This window comes from Podarcis erhardii (assembly GCF_964252035.2).
Source record: "Podarcis erhardii genome assembly, chromosome: 16".
NCBI lineage: Eukaryota > Metazoa > Chordata > Lepidosauria > Squamata > Lacertidae > Podarcis > Podarcis erhardii.
Window position 1 is genome coordinate 9,115,575 of NC_138514.1, and position 24,047 is coordinate 9,139,621.

Consider the following 24,047-nt stretch of genomic DNA (forward strand, 5'->3'; position numbering starts at 1 on the left):
AGCTTTATCCACCATGAATTTGTCTACTCCTCTTTCAAAGCCATCTGAGTTGGTGGCCATCTCTTGTGGGAAAGAATTCCATAGTTCAATTCTTCTCCAAGTTGGGTTGAAAGCTAAGCTGAAGAAGAATCTGGGGCCTCAGCTTTCCACGGCACTGCACTTGACATCCTTAGCTAATACCCAAATGTCTCCTTGCTTTCCTGCTACATTATTGCTCTTTAAAAAAAGAAAAAGAAAGAAAGAACCCTAATTACAACTTTAAAATAAAACACTATTTTTATCAATGCCAGAAATCTATGCGGTATGTGGTTTTTTGAAAAAAAGAAATCCCTTTTGCTTGTCATTTTACATCTTGCCGTTTTGTCAGTTGTTTTAAAACATGTCTCCTGCAATAAATAAGATCCTCTTTATGCACTTGTTCAGCGGCAAGAAGGGAGGCCCCCTTCCAGTTTGCAAGGTAGGACTTGCGTCGAGAGTTGGAGAGGCTGGTGGGAATCGCTGACACACATTTTCTTCCACACAGTCAGCTGAAAGGGTCTGTTATGATTTGAGTAAAGGCTCCCATCGTCTTGTTTAAAGGAGGCCTAATAGATGATGATTTACCCATAAAATAAAAGATGTGAAGCAAACATCCAAGAGCAAATGAAACCACTCCTTCTAAAAAGCCTTTGAGTCATCTTCGTTCCATTAAGGAAAGGAGCTTGATATATGAGATGTTCCTGCCTGGGGTTCAGCTGTCCAAGCTAAGTGGAGGACAGCCCTGACTCAGGACTTAATTTGAGCCAGACTGGGCCAGCGCTGCTATGAATCAACATGAAGCTGCCACTTTAGGCAACAGATTCTACAGAGGGTGCCATATCCCCGCCTCCAGTTTTTAAGGTTGCATACACATCATATATTTAAAGCACATCCCACCCCACCCAAAGTATCCTGGGAATTGTAGTTTGCTAAGGGTGCTGGGAATTGTAGCTCTGTGAGGGGGAAAATGCTGTTTCCAGGATTCTTTGGGGAGGGTGTGTGCTTTCAATGTAGATAGTCCAGTTCTCTTTTAAAAATTGCCTTCTGTGAATTGTAGTTCTGTGGGCATACACTACAGTTCCCAGGATTCACTTTTGGGAATAAATGCAGCCCTCCAGGCCTCTCTGACCCTGAAGACTCTTCCCCATGCCACACACACAGAGGGGGCCCAACTTGAATTACATATTGGGAAGGCCCTGGTAAGTCCCACCCCATATACCGCATTTTTCACTCTATAGGACACACTTTTTCCCCTCCCAAAATTAAGGGGAAATGTGTGTGTGTGCTATGGAGCGAATGCAGGCTCCTTGGCTTCAGCGATAGCAACGCGAAGCCTCCGAAGCGCAGAGGGAGGGCTCCCTCTGTGCTCTGGAGGCTTTGTGTTGCTTTCGTTGAAGCCTGGAGAGGGAGAGGGGTCGGTGCGCACCGACCCCTCTCGCTCTCCAGACTTCAGGGATAGCCGCCTGAAGTCTTCGGAGCGCAGCGCGAGTTCCCGCTGCGCTCCACAGGCTTCGGGTACCTTTTGATGAAGCCAGGAGAGCAAGAGTCTCCGGGTTTCAGCAGAGAGGGAGAGCTGCGCAGCACCCCTTTAGCAAAGTGGGAGGAGAAATGGAAGGGGCTCCATTTCTCCTGCTGCTTTGCTGAAGGGGCGCTGAGCAGAGAGGGGGAGAATTTTTGTTTCTTGATCTCCCCCTCCAAAACAAGGTGCGTCCTATGGTCGGGTACATTCTATAGAGCGAAAAATACAGTAATTGAACACGTGATGTAACACACGCATATCATCTTTGGGAAGGCCCAGCCCCCTCAAATATTTTATTGAGGAAGCCAAACCTATTGATCACTTATTATTATTTTTTTAAAAATGACTCAAAATAACTTACAGCAATAAATAAATAGTATATACATCACAACCTGCATAAAATAATTCACACATAAATCTAAAACACATTCATGTTTTTTAAAGGAGGGATTAAAGGAGTGATTAAGACATCCCACCCACTGAAGGAGGCCAGAAAATAAATCTTTTTGCTTAATGCTTAATGCCTTAAGATATGTAACGATGGTGCCAGGCAAGCCTCCCTAGGGAGAGCATTCCACAGTCTGGGAGCCACCACTGAAAAGACCTAATCGCATGTTGTCATCCTCCAGACTTTCCGTGGAGAGAGCACACCGAGAAGAAAGTACTTCTTCACACAGATTGTTGGAATCAGTCTGTCTTGGGAGACTATGGAGTGTGTGCTGGGGAATTTCAGGGCCTGCTGTGGCTGCAGAGACAGGTAACTCTGGGTCTGGAAACCAAGCCTTATGAGGAGTGCTTGAAGGAGCTGAGCACGTTTAGCCTGGGAAACAGGAGAATGAGATGAGATATGATAGCCATCTGCAAATATCGTATGGCCTTTCACATGGAAGAGGGAACAAGCTTGTTTTCTCCTGCTCCAGAGGGTAGGACTCAAACCAATGGCTTCAATTTACAAGAAAGGAGATTGTGACTAAACAAACGGAAAAACTTTCTGACAGTAAGAGCTGTTCACCAGTGGAACAGCCTCCCTCAGAAGGTTGTGGACTCTCCTTCCTTGGAGGTTTTTTCGCAGAGGTTGGATGGCCATCTGTCATGGATGCTTTAGCTGAGATTCCTGCATTGAAGGGGTTGGACTAGATGACCCCTGGGTTCCTTACGACTCTACCATTCTATGATTCTATTAACTCATAACTGCTGCCTCCTGTGTTGTTTTTGATACATGAGCAGCAACCAAGTGGGGTGCAAGCCTGGCAGTGTGTAAGCAAGTCCTGAGCTGTCCGGACAACAAGGCCCCCTCATCAGCCTTGCTGATGTGGTCCATAGGAAAGCAGAGCAATATGTTTCGCACCAGCTCAGCTGCAGGAGTTCCTGGAAGGAGGCATGCAAATGTCATCCAACCATTTTAGGGACCTCACTCTGGATTTGTGTAGGCTTTGCTCCTTAGCCTTTTCTTCTCCCAAAGGTGTCCCACAAGACAGCGGGTATGGATTTTCCCTCAGGGTTTGCTCCCAAAGCCTTTCTTAAAAAAGAGTACATCCGCAAAGCAGTGGAAGTTTAGGACCAGAGTTTTCCTTCTCCTAGGACAGTGTTTCCCAACCTTGGGCCTCCAGCTGTTTTTGAACTACAATTCCCATCATCCCTGACCACTGGTCTTGCTAGCTAGGGATGATGGGAGTTGTAGGCCAAAAACAGCTGGAGACCAAAGGTTGGGAAACACTGTCCTAGGAGGCTACCTTCCCAGGGTGGTGAGCCCCATCTGCCCCTCATTTTCCTCTACAGCACATGCAAAAACTGCCTTCTTGATCGTGGGACCCACTATTGGTCCCACTCCATCCACTGGTGTGCTGGGCCCGGGGGTTAACCCGAGCAACATGGTCCAGGTCCAGTCCTGAATCCAAGGATTCCACGAGGAGTCAGTCCAACAGGGCCAAGGCAGGAAACCAGGCTAGGTCAAGCACAGGGTAACAGGCAGGTTCCAGCAAGCAGCAATGTTGCTCCCACAACCTGCGGTGGGGTCCGGCAGCCTTTGATCTCTGCCAGGGTAACAGCCGGTCCTGATCCCCCGATAACTCACCTCCCTGTCTTGCCCGAAGGCAAGCACTCCTCCTGCGAGTACTCAGGTCTCTCCTTCTCTCAGACCTGAGTCTCTGCAGCTCGGGAGATGTCGGTGGGTTACTAGACCCAGAGCCACCTCAGCCTCTCCTGACCCAACTGGTAGTGGAGCAGCTGTAAGTGATGGCCCAGCTGGAGGCAACGAGGTCATCCCTGCATCTGGAGCCAGGGGAGTTTCAGGCCCCTGACTCGGCCCAGCTGGTGCTTGTAGCAAGGGAACCTGTGCAGACTGGGGCTCTTCAGAATCAGGCCCCAGACTCGGTTCAGCTGCCACCTGAGGCAAAGGATCTGGTGCGGACTGAAACTCCTCTGGCTCCAAGTCTGAGCCTGAGTCCCAGGCCATCACACCTGGTGCCTATAGTGATGACCAACAACTTGATGGACTTTAAAAGGACATTAGACAAGTCCATGGAGGATACAGCTACCAATGGCCACTAGTCATCATGGCTATGTGGTACCTCCAGTAACATTTGCTGGGGGATTATGGGTGTGAGTGTGCTATTGTGCGCCCAACCTACTTGTCAGTTTTCCAGACATATCTGACTGGCCGTTCACTGTGAGACCAGAAGGATGAACTGGGTGGGACTTTGGACTGATCCAGAAGGCCTCATTTTATGTTCTTCTGCTTGAACCTGGTAAGTTATGCATACAAAGCACACGCTCCATCACTGAGCAATGACCATTTCCCCAGGGAGGAATGGCGAGTGGGTGAGCACAAGGAGCTTGCCTCCTCAACATCAGCTGCAGTGGAAATTGAAAAGGAGAGAAATGGAACAAAGGGTAAGAATCAGTTTGGGAAGAGGTCTGGAAGAGACTGGGAAACCCTCCCTGCCATGAAGCCTTCAAGGCTAGATCCTGCAATATATGGGGTGAACAGGAATGGGGAACGGCACAGTTGGAAAATCGTGAGCAGAACTAAGCGGAAAGCATCAGGAGGACCCAGAATAGGAAGTAGCTGATTAAAGGACCAGGAAGTCTCTTGCAGGAAATTTGCATCAGAAATCTCTTCCTTCCTCAATATATGAAGATCAGATTTGAAAGAAGAAAGGATATGCCCTGCCAAAATAAAATACCATTCTGAACAAAGTGTTTCTTTAAATGCACAGGTGTGACTTTGACAACAGGATACCATGACGGGCATCTTTTACCATGGTCCCTGCGGAATGTGAAGCATAATCTATTGGTTGCTTCAGATATAGCATTTTGTCCAGGATTTCCCAGACCCACAAGATCAGGCCCTGTTATTCCTCAGTTCTTGTTTTCACCTGTTGCAGTTCTTTTATCATGCTGCTTGTTTTTATTACAAAGTTTCACTAGCTCTATGTTGTTTTTGTACAGCAAAGTCTCCGGGATTCTTTGGGGGAGGCCACAACTGCTTAAAGTGGTGTGATACTGCTTTAAATATATACTGTGCATGGAGCCAAAGTGTCCATCATATCCTGGCTTTTCAAAAGGCTTTTTAAAAAAAAACTGTTTTAGGATATGTGTAATGAGAAAACATGAGTTTGCCACTGATGATGATAGCTTCCTTCAAAGAGTTAGGGCATTGGCCACCACAAAAATCACTTGGGGAAGTCAGTGTTACTCCTTTATCCATCATTACTGACATGTTTCCTGTGCTAGTGACTCTGTAGACAGGTCTGTTATTGATGGACCTTTTCCAGTGGTCTCTTGCCATCACTTACAGCCTCTGTGTGCGTGGTTTTTTTTCTTTCATTCTTTCAAGTGAAAAAACAAAACAAAACATTGGTTATCATTGGGGTGGGTGGAGAAGCCCTTTTGAAAGCCCATTTTTTGTGTGTGGAATGCCTTTAAACTACTGGAACAAAGCCGGAAATATGTGCAAGGCGTGACGGACACCCTAATCTATGTGTTCAACACGGAAATCTCACCAACATGTAATTACAAGTTGCTGAAAGATCTTAAATGCAGGAGAGGGAGAGAGAAAACAAAGTCCCTCATTGGGCGGAATTGCATTTCAGTGCACGGAGCCCAAATGACTGCATGAAAGTTTGAGCACTGGGTAGCCGGAGAGGTCGTTTGTTCCGCAAAACAGAAAACTTCACCATGTGCAGCTTTCCCCATCCCTGTCCATCATGGGCCTGATGGGAGAAACAGTACCAGGTAAAAATTTCCCTTCTGTTTTATGCCTTAAGGTACATGAGGCCTCTTATGGCCTGGAATTTAATAGGAACATAATTGGTAGGAAATATGTCCTCTCAAGCAGCACTCTCCCTACTGGAACTGTCATTCCTGTCAATACCAAAGTTCTGGCTCACATGCCAATCATTATGTCCCCAAAACGGTACCACACAGAAGAAAGAAAAGGGGGATCAGCAGGCTCAGGAGAACACCACGGCTTGCAAACACGCGAGTGTGTGTGTGTACATGTGGAGCCTCCTTACATGGGGAAAAGGGAAAGTGGGAAGCAGCAGAGTTCAGATCTGGAACTGGGAGCCTCAAGCCAGATTCAAAGTGCAAAGGAAGATTGTACTGTCTGCAGGAAGAAGAGGAGGAAGCAGGAAATGCAGGGGGATTTGAGCAAGGGCAGAGGGCAGAAAGGAAGTGAGGGGTTTGTTTGAAGGCACTTTATCACTTCCATGCCCTGCCCCATTTTGTTTTTTTCCTGGAGCTAGCACTACTTCCCACACCAACATCCTTCCCCTTTCCAAAGGGGTGAGGGCGGTCTGGAGCCTAACTGTCAACTTTCCCTTTTCTTGCGAGGAATCCCATTCAGAATAAGGGAATTTCCCTTTAAAAAAGGGAAACGTTGACAGCTATGGTCTGGAGAGCAGCCACAGTGTGGGGTCCCCCCCACAAGGCCCAAGGCAAGCTTTGCCTCACATGATTCGACAAATAACAACATATTTCACATTACCGCTCCCATCCTCAAGGTCTTTTCTCTGAAGTTAAGTCCTATTGATTTTGGTAGAGCGAACTTTTAAGTAAGCACACTAAAGATTACAGCCTTGTTCTGTTCTCCAGTATATATGGTTCAGCTGTACTTGGAATGTACTTGGGGAAAGTGCCTTTCCTTCAAGGAACCACCAGGGCAAACAGTTGGGTGAGGGGCTGGAGGGGGTGAAATTCTTATTGAAGGTGGGAGCAATTGCCCTTGCCATGCCTCAACTCTGGAACCCCTTACGAGGGGGAAGAGCCACAGTGGCTTTCCATCCAAGATGACTTCAGGCATATCACATTAGCCAATGATGCACAAAGGAACTGCTACAGTATTTCCCATGGCAGTGGCAGCCAAAGTCCATTGGGTCTGGTAGGGTGTAAGCCAGGAGGACAACAGTAGGTGGCGCTAGAGTCAATGGCAGACAGACCCAACTACTTCTAGTACCATCCTCCTTCGTGGGCAACACAGAGACTAAGGTCGAGATAGTGGTGCCACCCCCTGGACTGGTTGTAAGGAAGAAGGCAGACAGGAAGACTAATTCATGTTGATTGTTTTGTATTTAATAACAACAAACAAACAATTAGCATTAGTATTAGTCAGTGCTTTTTTTCCAAAAAAAAAAAATGTTTAGGGATACTCTCATTTTCCTACTCATATTGAAATGCTGTCCCTCAATGAGGCCAACCTTAGATTCACAAAATATTGAGGAGTATGCGTACCCCTGCACCCCCCCTCCCAAAAAAAGCACTGGTGTTAGTATTTATTGCTTACACCCTGCCCATCTGTGTGGGTTGCCCCAGTCACTCTAGGTGGTTTCTGACAGAATATAAGAAACACAGTGAAACATGAAACATTAAAAACTTCCCGAATCAGGACTGCCTTCAGATGCCTTCTAAAAGTCAGATAGTTGTTTATTTCCTTGACATCTGATGGGAGGGCGTTCCACAGGGTGGGCGCCACTACCGAGAAGGTCCTCTGTCTGGTTCCCTGTAACCTCACTTCTCACAATGAGGGAACCACCAGAAAGCCCTCAGCGCTGGACCTCAGTGTCCGGGCTGAGCGATGGGGGTGGCGATGCTCCTTTAGGTATACAGGGCCGAGGCCATTTAGGCCTTTAAAGGACAGCACCAAGACATTGAATTGTGCTTGGAAACATACTGGGAGCCAATGTAGATCTTTTAGGACTGGAGTTACACAGTCCTGGTGGTCGCTCCCCATCATCAGTCTGGATTAGGTAATTGTATTTTCTGAGTCACCTTCAAAGGTAGCCCCATGTAGAGAGCATTGCAGTAGCTCAAGCAGGAGATAAACAGAGCATGTGCCACTCTGACAAGACGTTTTTAAATGTTGTAAACTGCCTTGGGAGAAAGGCAGGATATAAACTCAATAAATAAATAAATAAGTCTTGTGAGGACTATTTGTCTTCACATGCGAATGGTGTATCATGAGAAAATGGAAACAAGCAGTTTGAACAATCCAAGTGACCATTTCTGCACCTTGAGTTTTTTTATGTTCAAATTACAGACTTGTGAGATGCAAAGAGTGCTTTTAGCACATGGAAGTCCTTCACTGTGCCTTCGCCTATGCATAACAATTTTTCAGAGCTAGACAATCGGTCATTAAATCACTCTGAAAGATCATGTCTAAGAACCTGGGGTGGGGGAAGGCCTTATGTTATGTTGAGTTAATCTTGGATTTGATTTCCATTATCCATTAGTTTGTTTTTCCTTTTAAGTCATATACTCTCTTTTTTAAGGCACTTTCTATTGTGTTGCCTTTTCTTTCCAAGAAATCACAAACGTATGCAACAGGAATATGGAAAGCTGTGTCGTTCCAAATCTACATCATTATTATCTGACTGACTCTCCAAGGTTTTTGACAGGGTCTTTCCCAAAATCACCTGGAGATGACAGGGACTGAACCTGGAAGCTTTTTGTGTTCTGCCACTGAGCTGCAGCCCTTCCTCAGCCACGGGGACTATAAAAAGCTGTCTAGTAGGACCAGGCATCGGACTTCGCATACCCCAACCCAAATAACAAGAGACCAATGAGACTGGTTTGGGGTCAAAACAGGCCACAACTTTATTGAATACGGATGAAAGAGGTTTGGCTTGGGCATGGGGCAATCAAAATACTTCCAGCCCACCTGCCAGAAGTGATACGTGGTCAATCCAGGTGGGGGTTCCTAAAACTTATATCCAATAGGGTGACCCCCCCACAGGGACCACCATCTGGGGGAGTGCCTTCAGCCCTGGCCCCCGCCTGGGCACGCAGATGTAACCATTCCCCCCAGATCCCTTTAATGGGATACCCCAGCGTTTGGAGGGGCAGGCAGAGACTACAACCTCCCCACCATCCAAAACAAAGGATTGCCCCAATGCCCAACCAGTTGTGATGATTGCTATCCAGTAGGCAAAACCACCGGGTCAGTGCCAATTAGCCCAGTGGGCAAATTCCTACCCAGCCCCTTGAAGGATGGCAACCACTGTAGCCACAGCAAAGTCATTGACAATCAGCTTAAACCCAGGGTAGGTGGGCAGGGAAACCCAGCGCAGGAACAAACAGGCTGAGCCCCCAGGTGCTGGCTGCTTAAATGGGCAAGGGGCGGATCTGAGGGAAGCCCACCATTGACTGTGTTGGCTCCACCCCTGGCACAGTCCAAGCCCTGGCCTGCATCCCCATTTGCCAAAGCAGGGAGCAGGCCAGGATACAGTTCCTGATAGGCGGGTGGGGCTTATGCCCTCTCCACCAATCAGGAAGGGCACAGCCAGCTTGAATTCCCTCCAGTGAAGCCTCCTCCGTCCTGCAATACTGCCGCACAAAAAGGGTGAGCCAGCTTATACATATTTTCCCCTGCGTCAGATGCTCTACCAATGAGGTTATTGGATGAATTGCCCATATAGTTAGTGCTGTGCTCAGGATAGCAGAAGCAGAGTGTATGTTTAAAAGGAAGGAATCATCAGAAATAATAATTCCCCATAATAGTCGGTTGAACAGCATTCATCATCATCATCTTTGATCTCCTGATGACAGTTTGTTGCTGCTGAAACTACTTTGAGCTGGCAGCTTTCTTGCCAATAAACTAGCGACAGTCCCTGGTCATTGTTTCACTACCTTTCCTCTTGATTGCCAGCTTTGGACACTTTTATTCATTAAGAAAAATGTCCCCTCAAAACAAGGGTGCTTTAATTATTCTTATACATTTAGATGCCTTCAGCAGAATAAACTCTCAGGTAGTGAAGGGACTTTGGAATAAAGTAGACAGTTAAAATAAACCACATTGGAAGAGCAAGTTGGCTAGAGGAATTTTTGGCAATAGGAAACACACACACACATACACAAAATGGGGTGCAATATCTTAGGAACTCTGACAGCCCAGAAACTCCCAAATACATTTTTTGTCTGATATGCCAAAAGTCATAAAGCTGCCCCGAAACCCAGTATCCAACCTCTGGCAGTGGCTAGCGCAACTCATGACTGAAGAAATATGTAATAGCCTAAGATTTAAAACCATATATCAAACACTTTCGATTGTGTCCATATTTTTTTGTTGAAAGGGGATTGTCAGATGAGCCTTTGATCACATTTGATGAAACTTCTTCATATCCCACTGTGTCAGTTCTGCTATGGTGAAGCATTCTGTTTCAGGAGCCAGAATTTAGGGGAATACATAAAGTCAAGAAGCTACATCTGAAGTAGTGCAACAAGACTGTTTACATTTTGTCCACCACCTCCCTAGCATAGGGAGGGTATCATTTGGTGCCTCGCTTCAGGCATCAAAATGTCTTGGGCCAGCTCCACCATTCAATTTCTCTTTGCTCTGGAATCCTTTTACATCGCCAGCTATCATCTCATCCCTGTTCCAGCTGCTGAAGAGACAAGCTGCTTAAACAAAACAAAAAACAAAACTGAACAATGACTTATCTCTTCAGCAGCAAGAACAGAGGCTATGAAAATGACCTGAAAAGATCCTGTGTGATTCCTGCCCATGCATCTCCTTTGGTCATCCAGCCAGCATGACTTAGAGACATAGGCATTAGTAGATTCAAAACTTTGCATGCCTCAAGTCCATCCGCTGCTTCCTAGTTACATTATGATTCAGAAATGGTACAGAATCATAATCATTGCTGTCTTTGCTCTTGGGAGCTCTAGGCTTTTTGTGGAGCGGGAGGGGACAGGTAAATGGAAGAAATTTGGCTCAACACACACATTTAAAGGTGAATCCACTTAACTGAGACTTCCTGAGACTTCCTCACACAAGCCAAACTTCAGTCAGTCTCTGAAATTCGTATTCCTCTGAATTCTGCACTACAGTTCTCCAACTGAAACAGGCACTGTCTTGTGAAAATGTGCATATTAGCAGGAATTCACATTAAAATGCTGGAAATGTTCAATGAGTTAGGTTGGTTGGTTGGTTGGCTGGCTGGCTGGCTGGCTGGCTGGCTGGCTGGCTAGTTAGTTAGTTAGTTAGTTAGTTAGTTAGTTAGTTAGTTAGTTAGTTAGTTAGTTGGTTGGTTGGTTGGTTGGTTGGTTGGTTGGTTGGTTGGTTGGTTGGTTGGTTGGTTAGTTAGTTAGTTAGTTAGTTAGTTAGTTAGTTAGTTAGTTAGTTAGTTAGTTAGTTAGTTATAAAAGGCAGAAAAGTGATGCAGAAATGAAGCATTGGGAAAATAAGAAACTGGGAGAAACCAAAATGGGGCATGTTCACCCATCCGTACCTGTGAAAAGAGTCATTCACATATCATTACCTGCCCCACCTTTGTGCATGCATATTTCTTTGTCATTTTCTTCCAACTTGAATTACTCTTAAGCAATTGTTATGTTTTGCTTTGCTGCTGTTTTCCTTTCCTTTCCTTCCCTCCCTCCCTCCCTCCCCAGCTTTGTTCTTGCTTCTCTCCTGAACTTGAATGGCTCCCCTTTGAGGAAAACACACACACACACACACACACACACACACACACACACAGCCAACTCCCATTCCTGCCATCACTGCCGTTCGGTTCGAATCAGGCTTGCGGTCAGTTTCAGAGAAAGGTCTCGCAATGAGGTAGAACTGACAGATCCGACAAGCGGAGTGATTGATTGTGGTTGGGAAAGTGGTACTTGAAGCATGCCATGTGACAAGCCTACTTCGCTCAGGGGAGGCCTGCCAAGTCTTCCTTCCCAGAACTCTGAGCACGTGGGCCCCGGCTGTAATGGGCGGCCGTAGATGCTTAATAATAGCAACATTGTTGCAAACTAAAGCATCTGCCAGGATCTAATATGATTAATTATACAGCTTGCTCTTGGTCCGTTTTTTTTTTGTTTTTTTTCCTTTTCTTCAGGAGGTAGCGGTAACCTAAAACCTGTGTTCTGCGATTTAGGGAAGAAATGGCAAGGCTCTGATTCCGAGGAATGGACGCTCGTAGGTCTGCGATGTGTCTACTCACAGTCAGGAAAGCTCTCCTGGAAGCCTTTTCATCTCCATCCTGCCCAGCCGCTCAGCCAACAATTGCCGTGTGGTGTTCCATTGGCAAATTCCACGCCGTCGCTTAGAAATACATAAAAGGAAGTAGGAAACTGTCAAACAATCTGAGTTATAAATCTGTTAGTGGTGTGGCATGCCAATCAGAGAGGCAGGTTTGCTGGGGTTTCAGCGGGTAATTTGTTCCAGATAAGCCATGGGGTTTTTTAATTTTATTTTTAAATATCGTAGCAATTACATCACCCCAAACATACCATGTACTCACCCTTTCAATTTTCCACCCTACGGACTGACAGACTGGTTCAGTCTGTGCTGGCTGATATAATGCTTCCTTTATTCATGAGAATTCATCTGACTAAGGCCATGATTCTCCAAACCACGTACTTCAGGGCAACCTTTGCCAGCCTGGTGCCCTGCAGATGTTTTGGACTGCAATTCCCATCAGTCCCAGCCAACACGACCATGCTGCTGGAGCTGATGGGAGCTGTAGTCCAGGAACATCTGCTTGGCATCAAGTTGGCAAAGTCTGCTTCAGAGTAATTACGCAGAACAGACTGAACTGAACATGGAGAGAAAGGCCTGAGGGCTGGACTCAAGGACTTCAAGCCCACAGAAATTCAACCAGTGAATTTGTTCCCAAATATAAAATTGCAGAAGCCTCCCTTTGGGGAAACAGGCTAACCATAATTGAAAATAATATATTGCTTTGCACACCTCAATTATCCGACTGCTGAGGTTCCAGCACTTACTTTGGGATTTGGTTTCCTTGGAATTGGGTTACTGGAGACTGATTGGTGTTTTGTAATATAAGATTTATTTACACATATATGCCAAAGGAACTTCAGAGGAAGAATACAATGTGAAACAGCTGAATTATAATTCATCAAGAGGTTTGATGTCATCACTTGTGGGTTACATTGAGACATGTTTCACGTAGCTCACCAATGCCAGAATATTTGTGCTATCTAGGACTGTTTCTTGCAAACGGTTCCCTGCTAAACTACAAGTACTGATAAAATCCCAGCAGTTATCACCAGCCTACTACTGCGTAAGGATAAAGGTATACTTAAAGGTATGTCTCATTGCCATTCAACTCCAGCTTTACCATTTATATTCTTATATATCTGCCAAGTATGTTGCACCACCGGAGGCCACCTTTTAATTCTCATTGTCAGCTGGAATTGAGCTTCAGGTACCGCCAGGTGTATCCAATGCTAGTTCAACTCAGAGTGGAGCCATTGAAGTCAATGGACCTGGCTGATTCAGGTTCAATAGTTCCAACGGGTCTACTTTAAGAAGAACTTAGTCGGCGACAACTAATATAACCACATGTGTCCAGATTCCCACACACACACTTATTTTCCCATCCATCCATTTAGATTGATAGAAACCTTTGGAGATAGGAACTTGACCATCTTGCCAACTCCATGGAGCACCCCATAAGTTGATGGCATCATATGTCATGATAATCAGGGCCGGCCCTACTGTTTGACTGTAATGGTAGGGGTTGGCCCTGATTGGCCCATGAGGTGGACATCTTGATTACTGGATGCTGGGGGTTCTGTATGCCATGCAGCTTGCTGTCCTTTGTTGTGGTGCAGGATTCTGTCCTGTCACCAACAATGATGCCTGGTCGGCTTCAGCATGAGGAATCAGAAAATTGTAGAATTGTAGAGTTGGAAGGGGACCAAAGGCCATCTATTCAAAACCCCTGGAATGCAGGAATCTCAGCTAAAGCATCCATGACAGATGGTCATCCACACTCTGCTTAAAAACCTTCGATGAAAGAGAGTCCACAACCTCCCGAGGGAGACTGTTCCACTGTAGAACAACTCTCACTGTCAGAAAGTTCTTCCTGATGTTTAGTCAGAATCTCCTTTTTGTTAATCTGGAAGCCATTGGTTCCCTCTTCCATGTGACAGCCCTTTAGATATTTGAAGATGGCTACCATATCTCCTCTCAGTCTCCTCTTTCCAGGCACCATGACACCATCTTGTTGTTTGCTTCAGGCAGCCAATGGCCAGCTCTCAATACAACCACAACATTCATCCCCATCAAGTAGCAAATTCAAATGCTGTGTAGACAAGATTGGGGATAATACAGGGCCACAGAAAAGCAAGGGAGATATCGCCCAAGGGGGGACTATTCATGCTTCGTGGTCACAGAACACTGAGTGTCAGCTGGGAACAAAAAATGAAAATGTGGACAAAGGAATAGAATAGAACAACTTGCAAGGAGGTGTGGCTGGTTGTTATGAATGCCTGATAGGAGCACTACTGTTAGGAAGTAAGCATATTCTGCAGCATTTTCTTGCAGGATTCACCTATAATAACACAGTTTCCCATAAGAAACCCTGCAGCTATGGTCCTACTGTATAATATCCATGAACACAACAGGGTTGTAGCCACAAACTCCTACTCAGAGGAGACCCATTAAAATTGGTGGGTCCAAGTTAAGACCTCTTAATTTCAACAGGTCTACTTTGAGTATGACTAGCATTGGTTACAGCTCATCATTTGGGGGTGGGGGTTAGTTTGCTAGAGCCACTTTTCCTCAGCTATGCCCAGCCATGTGAGTGCTCTAACTCATATCAGGCGCACATGCTGAAATCTTAGCTCCACGGCCACTTGACTCAGCTGTGACTTTGAAGGAATTGCTAAGCTTGTGTCTGGACACATACCTGAGAAGCATTTGCAACTCAGACATCTCACAGTGGCTTTGTGTTGTCAGCCATCACTTTGAAATGATTGTGTGTGAACCTGCCTTTGGAGACGTCCCAGCCGCCTAGATTTATGGCAATATTCTCTGCTGCTCTGGGTGCCATTCATGCCTGCTTTCCACTTGTCGGCAACACTCATCAATCTACCTGACCGCTACTTGATTCTATCTCTGCACTGAATTATTCTGCGACAACTTGTGATTGCTTTTCTCCCCACAGCCCTGAAGTATTGCATGCTAGATGGTAAGAACATGGTGGTATTCATGGCCACCTAAAGTGAATTTTCATTTCCTTGGAAATTCTCTGGTGTCATCAGCACTGTAAAGTCCTACCTCCCATTCCATGGGTTCCTTTCGAAGACAAGCTTGCAGTCTGGTGTACCGAAAGGTAGCTCCTGCATTGGTTATGTGCAATTTTAGTCCTACTCAGAGTAGACCCATTGAAATGACTGGACATAAGCCGAGTAGGATTTTGCTGGATACACACCAGTTAGTCATGAAAAGAGCCTTCCATTGGCTGCAACTGAAAGTTGTTTCCAAGCCTAATTACTGTGGGTGGAGTGATTTGTGTTTATTGCACGGCACTGCCCATTCACTGTAAACTTTACAAAGGTCACCCCACCCTCCCATGGAGAGTCTAAGTAGCTGCAAATCTACACCATAGTAGGGGCCATAGCTGTCTCTACAGCCACATTTCCCAAAGTTGGAAAAGAGCCTTCTGGAAAAAGCCCAATCAGTTCCAAAGAAAGACAAGAGCTCGCATCTGCTGACTCCTTTCCCCATAAAAGGGGAAGTATTTGCCAATGTCTCCAATAGACCAGGGATTCCTGTTTTGTCCTAATAATGGTGGAACCCAGTGAGACCCAATTTTCAGGAGTGTTTTAAATTTGTCTGAATTGCTCATCTTTGGTTGTTGTTATGAGTGGGGAGGCCAAAGGGGGAGTGGGCAACCATTTCCGCAGACCCCTGCAACCTAGCATTGAGTCTGCTTATGCATCATTAACACACGAACAAAGGAGGGCACAAAATCTGCATATGCTACTTTATACACCTAGATGCAAATCCGGAAAGAATTACTCAAACGGAAATAGAAATATGTGTCCCCATAGTGGGGTAGACTCTGGCCAGGCCATTTTATTTTTATTTATTAGATTTGCATATGGCGCCTTCTTCATAAGATATCAGGGCGGTTCACAGAATAAAATATAGGATAAAAACAAGTTAATAATTAAAACAAAACAGAAAATGCAGATGCATTTAAAAGGCTGTAGAATATTACAGAATATCCACAGCATAGATTTGAAGCACATTGGGTCCATCATACAATCCTGGGAACTATAGCTTACTCTCACAGAGCTACAATTCCCAGCACCCTTAACAAATGACAGTTCCCCGTGCTTTATCATGTGCTCAGCATTTATTTATTTTTTAAAAAATAATATTTATTAAAGTTTTAAAAGTTACAGAAAGAAAAGAAAAAGAATTAAACATAACAAAACCATACAATACAATACAAAGACAAAAATACTACATATACATAACAAAAACAAAACAAAAACAATTAAAAGAAAAAAAACACATCCAATACTTTCAATGTTATTGACTTTCATTTACTTGTTTCAGCGACCTCCTCACACCTCCCTTTTTCGTATTCTAGTTCAGTTAGCTATTTCAACAAATCCTTTCCATCCTTCCCAATTTTTATCCTGATACAATGTAACTTTACCTTCCCTCCTTTCATCCATTAACAATCTATTTTTACTTAGTCCTTTATAATACTTCTGCTAAAGCCACATAACTTCATTCCAGCCTCCTTCTAACATTCCTTAATTTTACAATGTTTCTGTAAATAAACTTTAAATTTCTTCCAATCTTCTTCCACCGACTCTTCTCCCTGGTCTCGGATTCTGCCGGTCATTTCCGCCAGTTCCATGTAGTCCATCACCTTGGAGCAGATGACCTACTGTATGTGCCTGCTCAGTCTGCATTTCAAGTGCTAATCCTTGATGGGCAGTTTCACAGCCCCTGCTCTAATTTCTTATGGCTCCTTCCATTTAAACTGGGCTTGGACCAGACAGCCTTCCAAATGGAGGATGCCATTTGAGGACTGCCCTTTGTAAAACAGGACACTTGGCCACATAGGTACCAACTCCCTAGAGCCCTGGGTACCCCACAAAATTCCCCATGAAGAGGCCGGGCACCCACAAATTTTGGTGCCAGGGCCATGCATGGTACCCACAGCCCCGTGGGACCAAGCTGACACTCTTGCTTGGCTGCCACAGAAGGCAAAAGGGGGGAAGTGGATTAAAAAACAAACAAATCAAGGTACCTGAGCGGAAGTTTGAAGGTCTGACCAGTGAGACTTTCTTTCAAGTAAATATGCAGTAGCTCAGAGGCACAACACCTGCTTTTCCTTTATGTCCATCTATTATTCGTTTAATAAGTTTTATATACCACTCGACTGTAAACAAAAACCCTCAAATCCGTTTACAAAACTAAAAAATAAAATTATCAATTTAAAAAACCAAGTTTTTCAAAAATTATTCCATACGATTAAAAACAACAGTAGCAAAAAAGAAATACAACACAGGTGACTTCTATCTACATGTCTGGATAGGCTTGAGCAAAAACAAAAAGGTGCCTGCCTGGTGTCAATAAGGCAGGGGGTTCCAAAGGGTAGGTGCATGCAGAAAGCTCCAGGTTCAATCTTCAGCTTTTCCAGCAAGGGTTGAGAATGCCCCCTGCCTGAAACTCTGCACAGCTGCTGCTGCTGCTGCCCATCAGTGTGGACAGTGGAGGGCTAGATGGACCAATGGTCTGGCTAGGGCCCAGGGGTCAGCAAACTTATTCAGCAGGGGGCTGGTCTACTGTCTCTCAGACCTTGTGGGAGGCCGGACTATATTTTTTCCTATGCCCCACAAATAACCCAGAGAAGCATTTTAAATAAAAGGACACATTCTACTCATGTACAAACACGCTGATTCCCAGACCGTCCACGGGCAGGATTTAGAAGGCGATTGGGCCAGATCCAGCCCCCAGGCCTTAGTTTGCCTCCCCATGGGAAAGGCAGAAGGCAGCCTCCTGTGTTCCTGTGCCTAGGATGGCCCCATAATGCAGAGACGACCACAGTGGCTGATTCTAAAGGCCCTCTAGTGAATCCATATTATGGGATGGGTCCGAGCACAAGTGGCCAGAAGGCTACTGTTGCAAGCAGGCCTTGCTTGAGGGTTTCCCAAGAGAAGAGGATGCTGGTCTGATCCTTCAGGGCTCAGTCTTTTTATGTTCTTAATTTTGAAGCTCACCATTCCACATTCTTAGCTATTTTACCAACAGACTGGCTTCGGAAGAGCATATTTTAGACCCGTGACCTTTCATTTTTTTCTTTTCTTTTTTTCATGCGGTGCTTATCTCCTCCTTTTCCTCCTGGAAGGAAGCCCAAAACAACTACAGTACCAGCAAAACAAACAGAGAGCAACTCAATAAACACAACATCCGGTTGCCTCCAATCCTAGCGCTACTCAGAGTGGACCCCTTGAAGTTAATGGACCTGTCTAACGGAGGTTCATTAACCTCAATGGGTCTACTCTGAGCTTAGTTGGAAACAACCCATAGAAAGGATGCGCTGGAAAAGGCTTGCAAGGCTGCATACACACCAAGCACACGACTTCCCCCAAAAGTGTCCTGGGAACTGCAGTTTACCCCTAGCAGAATTCCAATTCCCAGCACCCTGCACAAAACTACAGTTCCCAGGATACTTCGGGGGAAGCCATGTACTTTCAATGCACGGAGCGTAGGCAGCTCGTTAAAGTACTGTACTGTGCCTTCCCCGCACCCGCTTCTCCAGTGACGAAAGAATATTACATATTTTTTGTTCTTCCTGAATTCCCGCCTCCTTTAAAAAAGAAAGAAGGAAAAGCTTAAAAGTCTTTGCTGCTCAGTTAAGTGAAGAAAGGTGAATGCAATGTTTTCCATAGACACACACCCTTTTCCCCACTGCCTTTCTCCCCCCCATTTGAAAGTGTGGGGGGGGCCAGCCTCGCCCCTGGGTGCAATCCGGCGAGGGCGAGGGCGCAGCGCCCTTTCGCAAACGCAGCTCCTCGGCAATCCGCGAGGTGCCAAAACGCGAGAGCGCGCGAGATCCCTTTAAGCCCCACATCTTCCCACTAGGCTAAGCTCCCCCCACCGGCCGATCGCCCCTCCCAGAGCTCCTTGGCGCGTCCCCGATTGGTGGGCAGGGCCGGTGCCTTTGAAGTGTGCTGCAAGATCGGAGCTATTTGACGTGCGGCTCCGGGAACGGGAAGGGCTTTTTTTTTTCCCAAAGAGGTTTTTATTATTTTTATTCTTATTATTCTTTCATTAAAGTCTCGCTGGGGCCGGTGCGCTCGTCTTTGCTGCCGCCGCCGCTCCTGCCAGGCGCCCGGGCTTGGGCGCTGCGGAGCTCGCCTCTCCTGCCTCTCCCTCCCCCTCCCCAGCCCGGCCCGACCCCACCCCCGCCCGGCCCGCTCCCCCAAATGAGCGCTGGCTCGCCCGCTGGATCTAACGCAAGGACATCGCCCACCAGCAGCGGAGGGAAGAGCGCGGCCCCCGCCCTAGCAGCCGCCGCCGCCGCCGCCACCTTCTCCTCCTCTCCAGCCCAGGCTCCGGGAGCCGCGTGCCCGGCGCGCTCGCACCTGTCCCCGGAGGACCCCCTGCGCCAGGCGAACCGGCTTCCCATCAGGGTGCTGAAGATGCTGAGCGCCCACAGCGGACACCTCTTGCACCCGGAATACCTGCAGCCCCTCTCCTCCACGCCCGTCAGCCCCATCGAGGTCAGTGCCAGTGCCAGCCAGCTCTTGCCTGCTTTCGCTTCTCCCTCTCCGCACACGCCGCTGCCCCGACGGCGAATTGGGCGACGGGAGGGTCCCCCGGCACCGCCGCCGCCGCCGCCACCTCCGGGCGCTTCTCCCCTGCGTCCCTCGAGAGCTGCGCCCCGCTTCCCTGGCGTCGGTCCGCGGTCCCTTGGGGAGCCCCACCCTGATCTCTCGCCCGGGCTTGGACTAGAAGTCCGTCTGTTCTCTCTCTCTCTGAATTTGTGGAGCCGGATGGGAGAAAATCCTCGCCCGGACTTTCCTTTTAGATAGAGTCCCAAGCAAAGAGAGTTATTTGAGTTGGGTGATTTTAACACAAATTCCGACGGCGGAGGAATCGCTTGTTCGTTTCCCGATCTCCCGGGCCGAACTTTGCGAGGCAAGGTTCGTGGGCTTTGGCAACGATCGTTGCGCGCGCCCGGAGCCTTGGTGGATCCAAGGCGGGCGATCGCGGGATCCATCGGGGTGGGAAAGAGCGGGGGGGGGTTGGGGGGTTGATAGGCAGCCGGTGTGAATCGCCGAGGCTGCTTGTCTCTCGGTTCCTGGGAGAATCTTTCACCCGGGTTCGGACCCTCCATGAGCCGAGCTCCCGTGTGGAGAGTGAACCAACCCGGGCTGGATCTGCTCGTCTGTGGGGTTTGCAGGAGGGGAAACTTCCGTCCGGTTCCGCCGGAGGGAATTTCCGTAAGGGTGGCGCTCCTAAAAAGAAGGGGGGTAGCCTAAAATAGTAGGGGAGTCGGGGCAGGAGTGTTTTTGCAACTAGGGCCGGGAAGGGGGCACCGTCGGCGGGGTCTCCGCGGTGCGCCCCGGGGGCCTTTCCGAGTTGTTGCGTCCTTTGGGTGTGCGTTGTTTTGGGGGTGGGGGCGCAGTTCCTCCCGACGCGTCCAGCCCTGCGTGGTCTAACCAGCCTCTCTGTCTCCTCCTTGCCTCGCCTTCCCCAGCTGGACGCCAAGAAGAGCCCTCTGGCGCTGCTGGCGCAAACCTGCTCGCAGATCGGCAAGCCGGACCCTCCGCCCGCCTCCAAGCTCAACTCCGGCGCTTCGGCCGGGCTCTCCGGGCCGGACAAGGAGTCCGGGAGCCGCGGCGGCGCCCTCAAGCAGCTTGGCGAGGCGCCGACGGAGGACAAGTCCAGCTTCAAGCCTTATTCCAAAGGCGGCGGAGGCGGCGATCTGCGTAAGGAGGGCGGCGGCGGCGGCGGGGGCGGGCAGCCGAACCAGGCCGGGCCGGGCGTGGAGAAGACGGGCTTCCGCGTGCCCAGCGCCGCCTGCCCTCCTTTCCCTCCGCACGGAGCAGCCGCCGCCACCGCCTCGTCCTCTTCCACCTCCTCCTCCCCGGGCGGCTCGAGGGGCAGCTCTCCGCAGCACGCGGATTGCAAAGGCGCCGACGACAAGAAGGAGATGGATATGTGTGCCAAGGCCAGCTCCGACGGCGCGCAAGGAGCCGGCGGCAGCCGCGCGGGCAGCGGCGCGGGCAGCGCGGAGCCCGGAGCTCATACCGAGGCCGCTTCCGGGCGCAAGTCGGAGCCTCCGGCCCTGAGCGCGGGCCACGTGGCTCCGGTGTCCCCATACAAGCCGGGACACTCGGTGTTTCCTTTGCCGCCCTCCAGCATCGGCTACCACGGCTCCATCGTCGGGGCCTATGCTGGCTACCCGTCGCAGTTTGTGCCCAGCTTGGACCCTACCAAGCCCAGCCTGGTGAGCAGCCAGTTGCCTGGCGCCTTGGGGTTACCGGGCAAGCCCCCCAGCTCCAGCCCTCTGACGGGGGCCTCTCCCCCTTCCTTCATGCAAGGATTATGCCGCGACCCCTATTGCCTGAGCTACCACAGCGCCTCGCATTTGGGCACTAGCAACTGCTCCAGCTGCGTGCACGACCCGGGCAGCCTGAAAAGCGGATATCCCTTGGTGTACCCCACACACCCTCTGCACACCACCCTCTCCAGCGCCACACCCAGCCTGCCGGGCCACCCACTCTACACATACGGCTTCATGCTCCAGAACGACACCCTCCCCCACATATGCAACTGGGTGTCTGCCAGCGGACCCTGCGACAAGAGGTTTGCCACCTCGGAGGAACTGCTGGCCCACTTACGGACCCACACGACACTGCCAGGGGCAGAAAAACTCCTGGCTGGCTACCCTACCTCTGGGCTGGGGTCCGCGGCATCTTGCCACCTGCATCTCCCCCCCACCGGCCCCGGGAGCCCCAGCTCCTTGCCAGGATCGCTGTCTTTGAGAAGCCCGCACACTTTGGGACTAAACCGGTACCACCCTTACGGCAAGAGCCACTTGCCCACGGCCGGGGCATTGCCTGTGCCCTCTTTGCCCGCAGCAGGACCTTACTACTCTCCATATGCCCTTTATGGCCAAAGACTAACCTCAGCCTCTGCACTTGGATATCAGTAACTACAGTTGTCTGCCGCCTCTCCCTCTTCTTTTCCTGCCCTCGTCCTGGGACTATGTATTTATTTACTGTATGTTAGCTTAAAGCTGGGAATTATAAGTGCATTAATACACCAATGAATCAATGGTATGCAAAAAGTCTGTGTCCCCCCTCCCAAAAAAATAATATTGATTATAACAATACCCAACCTAAATCTTTCTCTCTCTCTCTCTTTTTGCTTGTGTGGGGGCTCTTAATTGCGCTTTCTTTTATCTTTCTTTCAACCCCCTATAATTTTCTTTTTTTAAAAAAATCTCTTGATCCCCCCATAAACCATTTGCATGATTCTCAACAAAATGCATCCCTCCCTCCTTTGTTCCCCCCCCCCTTTTCTTTTTTTTAAAGGAAATAGTTTCCCCCCCTTTTGTACAGTTATCAGAAATGTAATTATATATTTTTTTTTGTCCTTTTGTGTATTGTGTTCTAAGGAAAGGGGCGGCGGGAGGTCAGCTGGGAGATGTTCTGTGGCTTTGTTCTAGCTGCAGGATGGCAAGAGCATCACTTGCCATGCGGTGGTGAGATGCACTTTGCTGACGGGTTGTAAGCAAGGAAGGACCCCAGCCTCTGCTGCCGACTTTGGTTCTGAGGACTACTCCATCTTAAGTCGGGTGCCCTCTCTCTTCTCCACAAAGTCAGGTGCTCTGAGCTTTGAGAGTTGGTGGGTGCCCTGTATGGAGGCAAGGGCTGATGTGCCAGTTATCCTGGTGCTTGGATGTTGCTGATGATACTTGAAGCCCAGAAAGAGTGCTGAGCAAGTTGATCCATCACAGGGACACCTACCACAATTTTTTTTGAGGTGGCTCTTCTTTTGTTTATTTTGGTGTTTTGTTTTTTTTAAAGACCTGGATTTAAATAAAATTGGCAAGCACCCTCGAGGGACTGGAACTGAAGACCTTTTTTCCCCAACATGCACCAAATGAAGAACTCAAAATAACTTTTGCTTAGCCTAGTTCAAGCTGGATCCTTTTAAAGAGTCCGGCTAGCCCCAAGGGGCCCGTTGCATCCTCGACTGCAGGCTCAAATCTACATACCAAAAAAAACCCATCCAATCCTCCCTAATCCCCCAATTTATCTTGACCTATGGGAATGGAACTGTCATTAGGTTGTGGAGCCCCAGCCCACCCCCCACCCCCCATCCCCAGTCTTAACCCAGCGCGGAAGGCTGCGGATCATTTTGGGTGATAAGAGCTCCATCCTGGTAAGTCTTATTTTGTTAATAAATGAATACTTGGCTATATCTACCCTGTAGTTTGTGCTGTCTTGCATTCTCCCTTCGGCTGCCTGTGTGTTGTGCGCATTCTTTCCGTATGAACCACAGCACCAAAACAAAAGTGTGTGGGAGGGAGAAACCCCTCTGGCCTTTTTAGGACACATTAAAGATTAGCAAGAATATGAAGGTGAGGATTTAGTTTGGGGATTTAGCTCACTGGTAAGAGCATCGGCCTCGCATGCAAGCGGTCCCTGGTTCACTTCCTGGCATCTCAAGGTAGGGCAGGACAGATCCGCTGTCTGACACCCTGGAGAGCCACAGCCATGTCACTGGAGACGATACTGATTTGGAAGGATCAAAGGTCTGCTCAGTACAAAGCAGCTAGCCATGCTCCTAATTTCCAAGGCATTAGCAGCTGAAGGTTTTTCTTTCTCGTGCAGGAGGAGGCATTCTTGTTCTCTGCCTCCCCAGGTAGGAACAATGAGGTAGTATAGTCCTGAATATGTAGGGTAGACTGTATCCTTTCAGGCTGCAATGGGTCACCTTTTTCACTTCAGAAAAATAGGCACCAGGCTGAGCTCGCTTCTTTCTCCTTGATATGCCAGCATTTGCAGCAGCAGCATCTCTTCCCCCCGGGAGCGTCACCTCCGCACACCTGTCACCTGTTCCTTATGGCCCTTTCTGCCACTTGATTCTGCTGCATGTGTAGACTGCTTCAGCTTCCCTCCAAAGTGTTTCCTCAAGATGCACTGCCTCCGCGAATGAGTCGCGTTATGGGAAATCTGCAAACTGAAGGACTGTGTCAGGAGTCTTCACAAAAAG

The 24,047-nt window shown here is 48.3% G+C and overlaps 1 protein-coding gene and 1 long non-coding RNA gene across 2 annotated transcripts; one reads left to right on the forward strand and one right to left on the reverse strand.

Moving 5' to 3' along the window:
- Positions 1 to 2,033: 2,033 nt before the first annotated feature.
- LOC309331305 lies at positions 2,034 to 12,514 on the reverse strand. The gene is made up of 4 exons (XR_014151801.1): positions 12,277 to 12,514; positions 11,977 to 12,077; positions 4,168 to 4,390; positions 2,034 to 2,357 (listed from the first exon to the last, which is right to left on the reverse strand). It is a non-coding gene; the product is annotated as an uncharacterized lncRNA (long non-coding RNA).
- Positions 12,515 to 18,887: 6,373 nt separating this feature from the next.
- Positions 18,888 to 23,252, forward strand: ZNF703 (zinc finger protein 703). The gene is made up of 2 exons (XM_081843303.1): positions 18,888 to 19,537; positions 20,518 to 23,252. Exons 1-2 carry the CDS (start codon positions 19,241 to 19,243, stop codon positions 21,976 to 21,978), a joined length of 1,758 nt encoding a protein of 585 aa, XP_081699429.1. The 5' UTR covers positions 18,888 to 19,240; the 3' UTR covers positions 21,979 to 23,252.
- Positions 23,253 to 24,047: the final 795 nt, after the last annotated feature.

Bases quoted from the DNA above. Each gene is read 5' to 3' on its own strand.
- ZNF703 (XM_081843303.1), top strand. From the start codon at position 19,241: ATGAGCGCTGGCTCGCCCGCTGGATCTAACGCAAGGACATCGCCCACC. The intron at 19,538-20,517 runs GTCAGTGCCAGT...CGCCTTCCCCAG, and splicing joins CGCCCGTCAGCCCCATCGAG to CTGGACGCCAAGAAGAGCCC.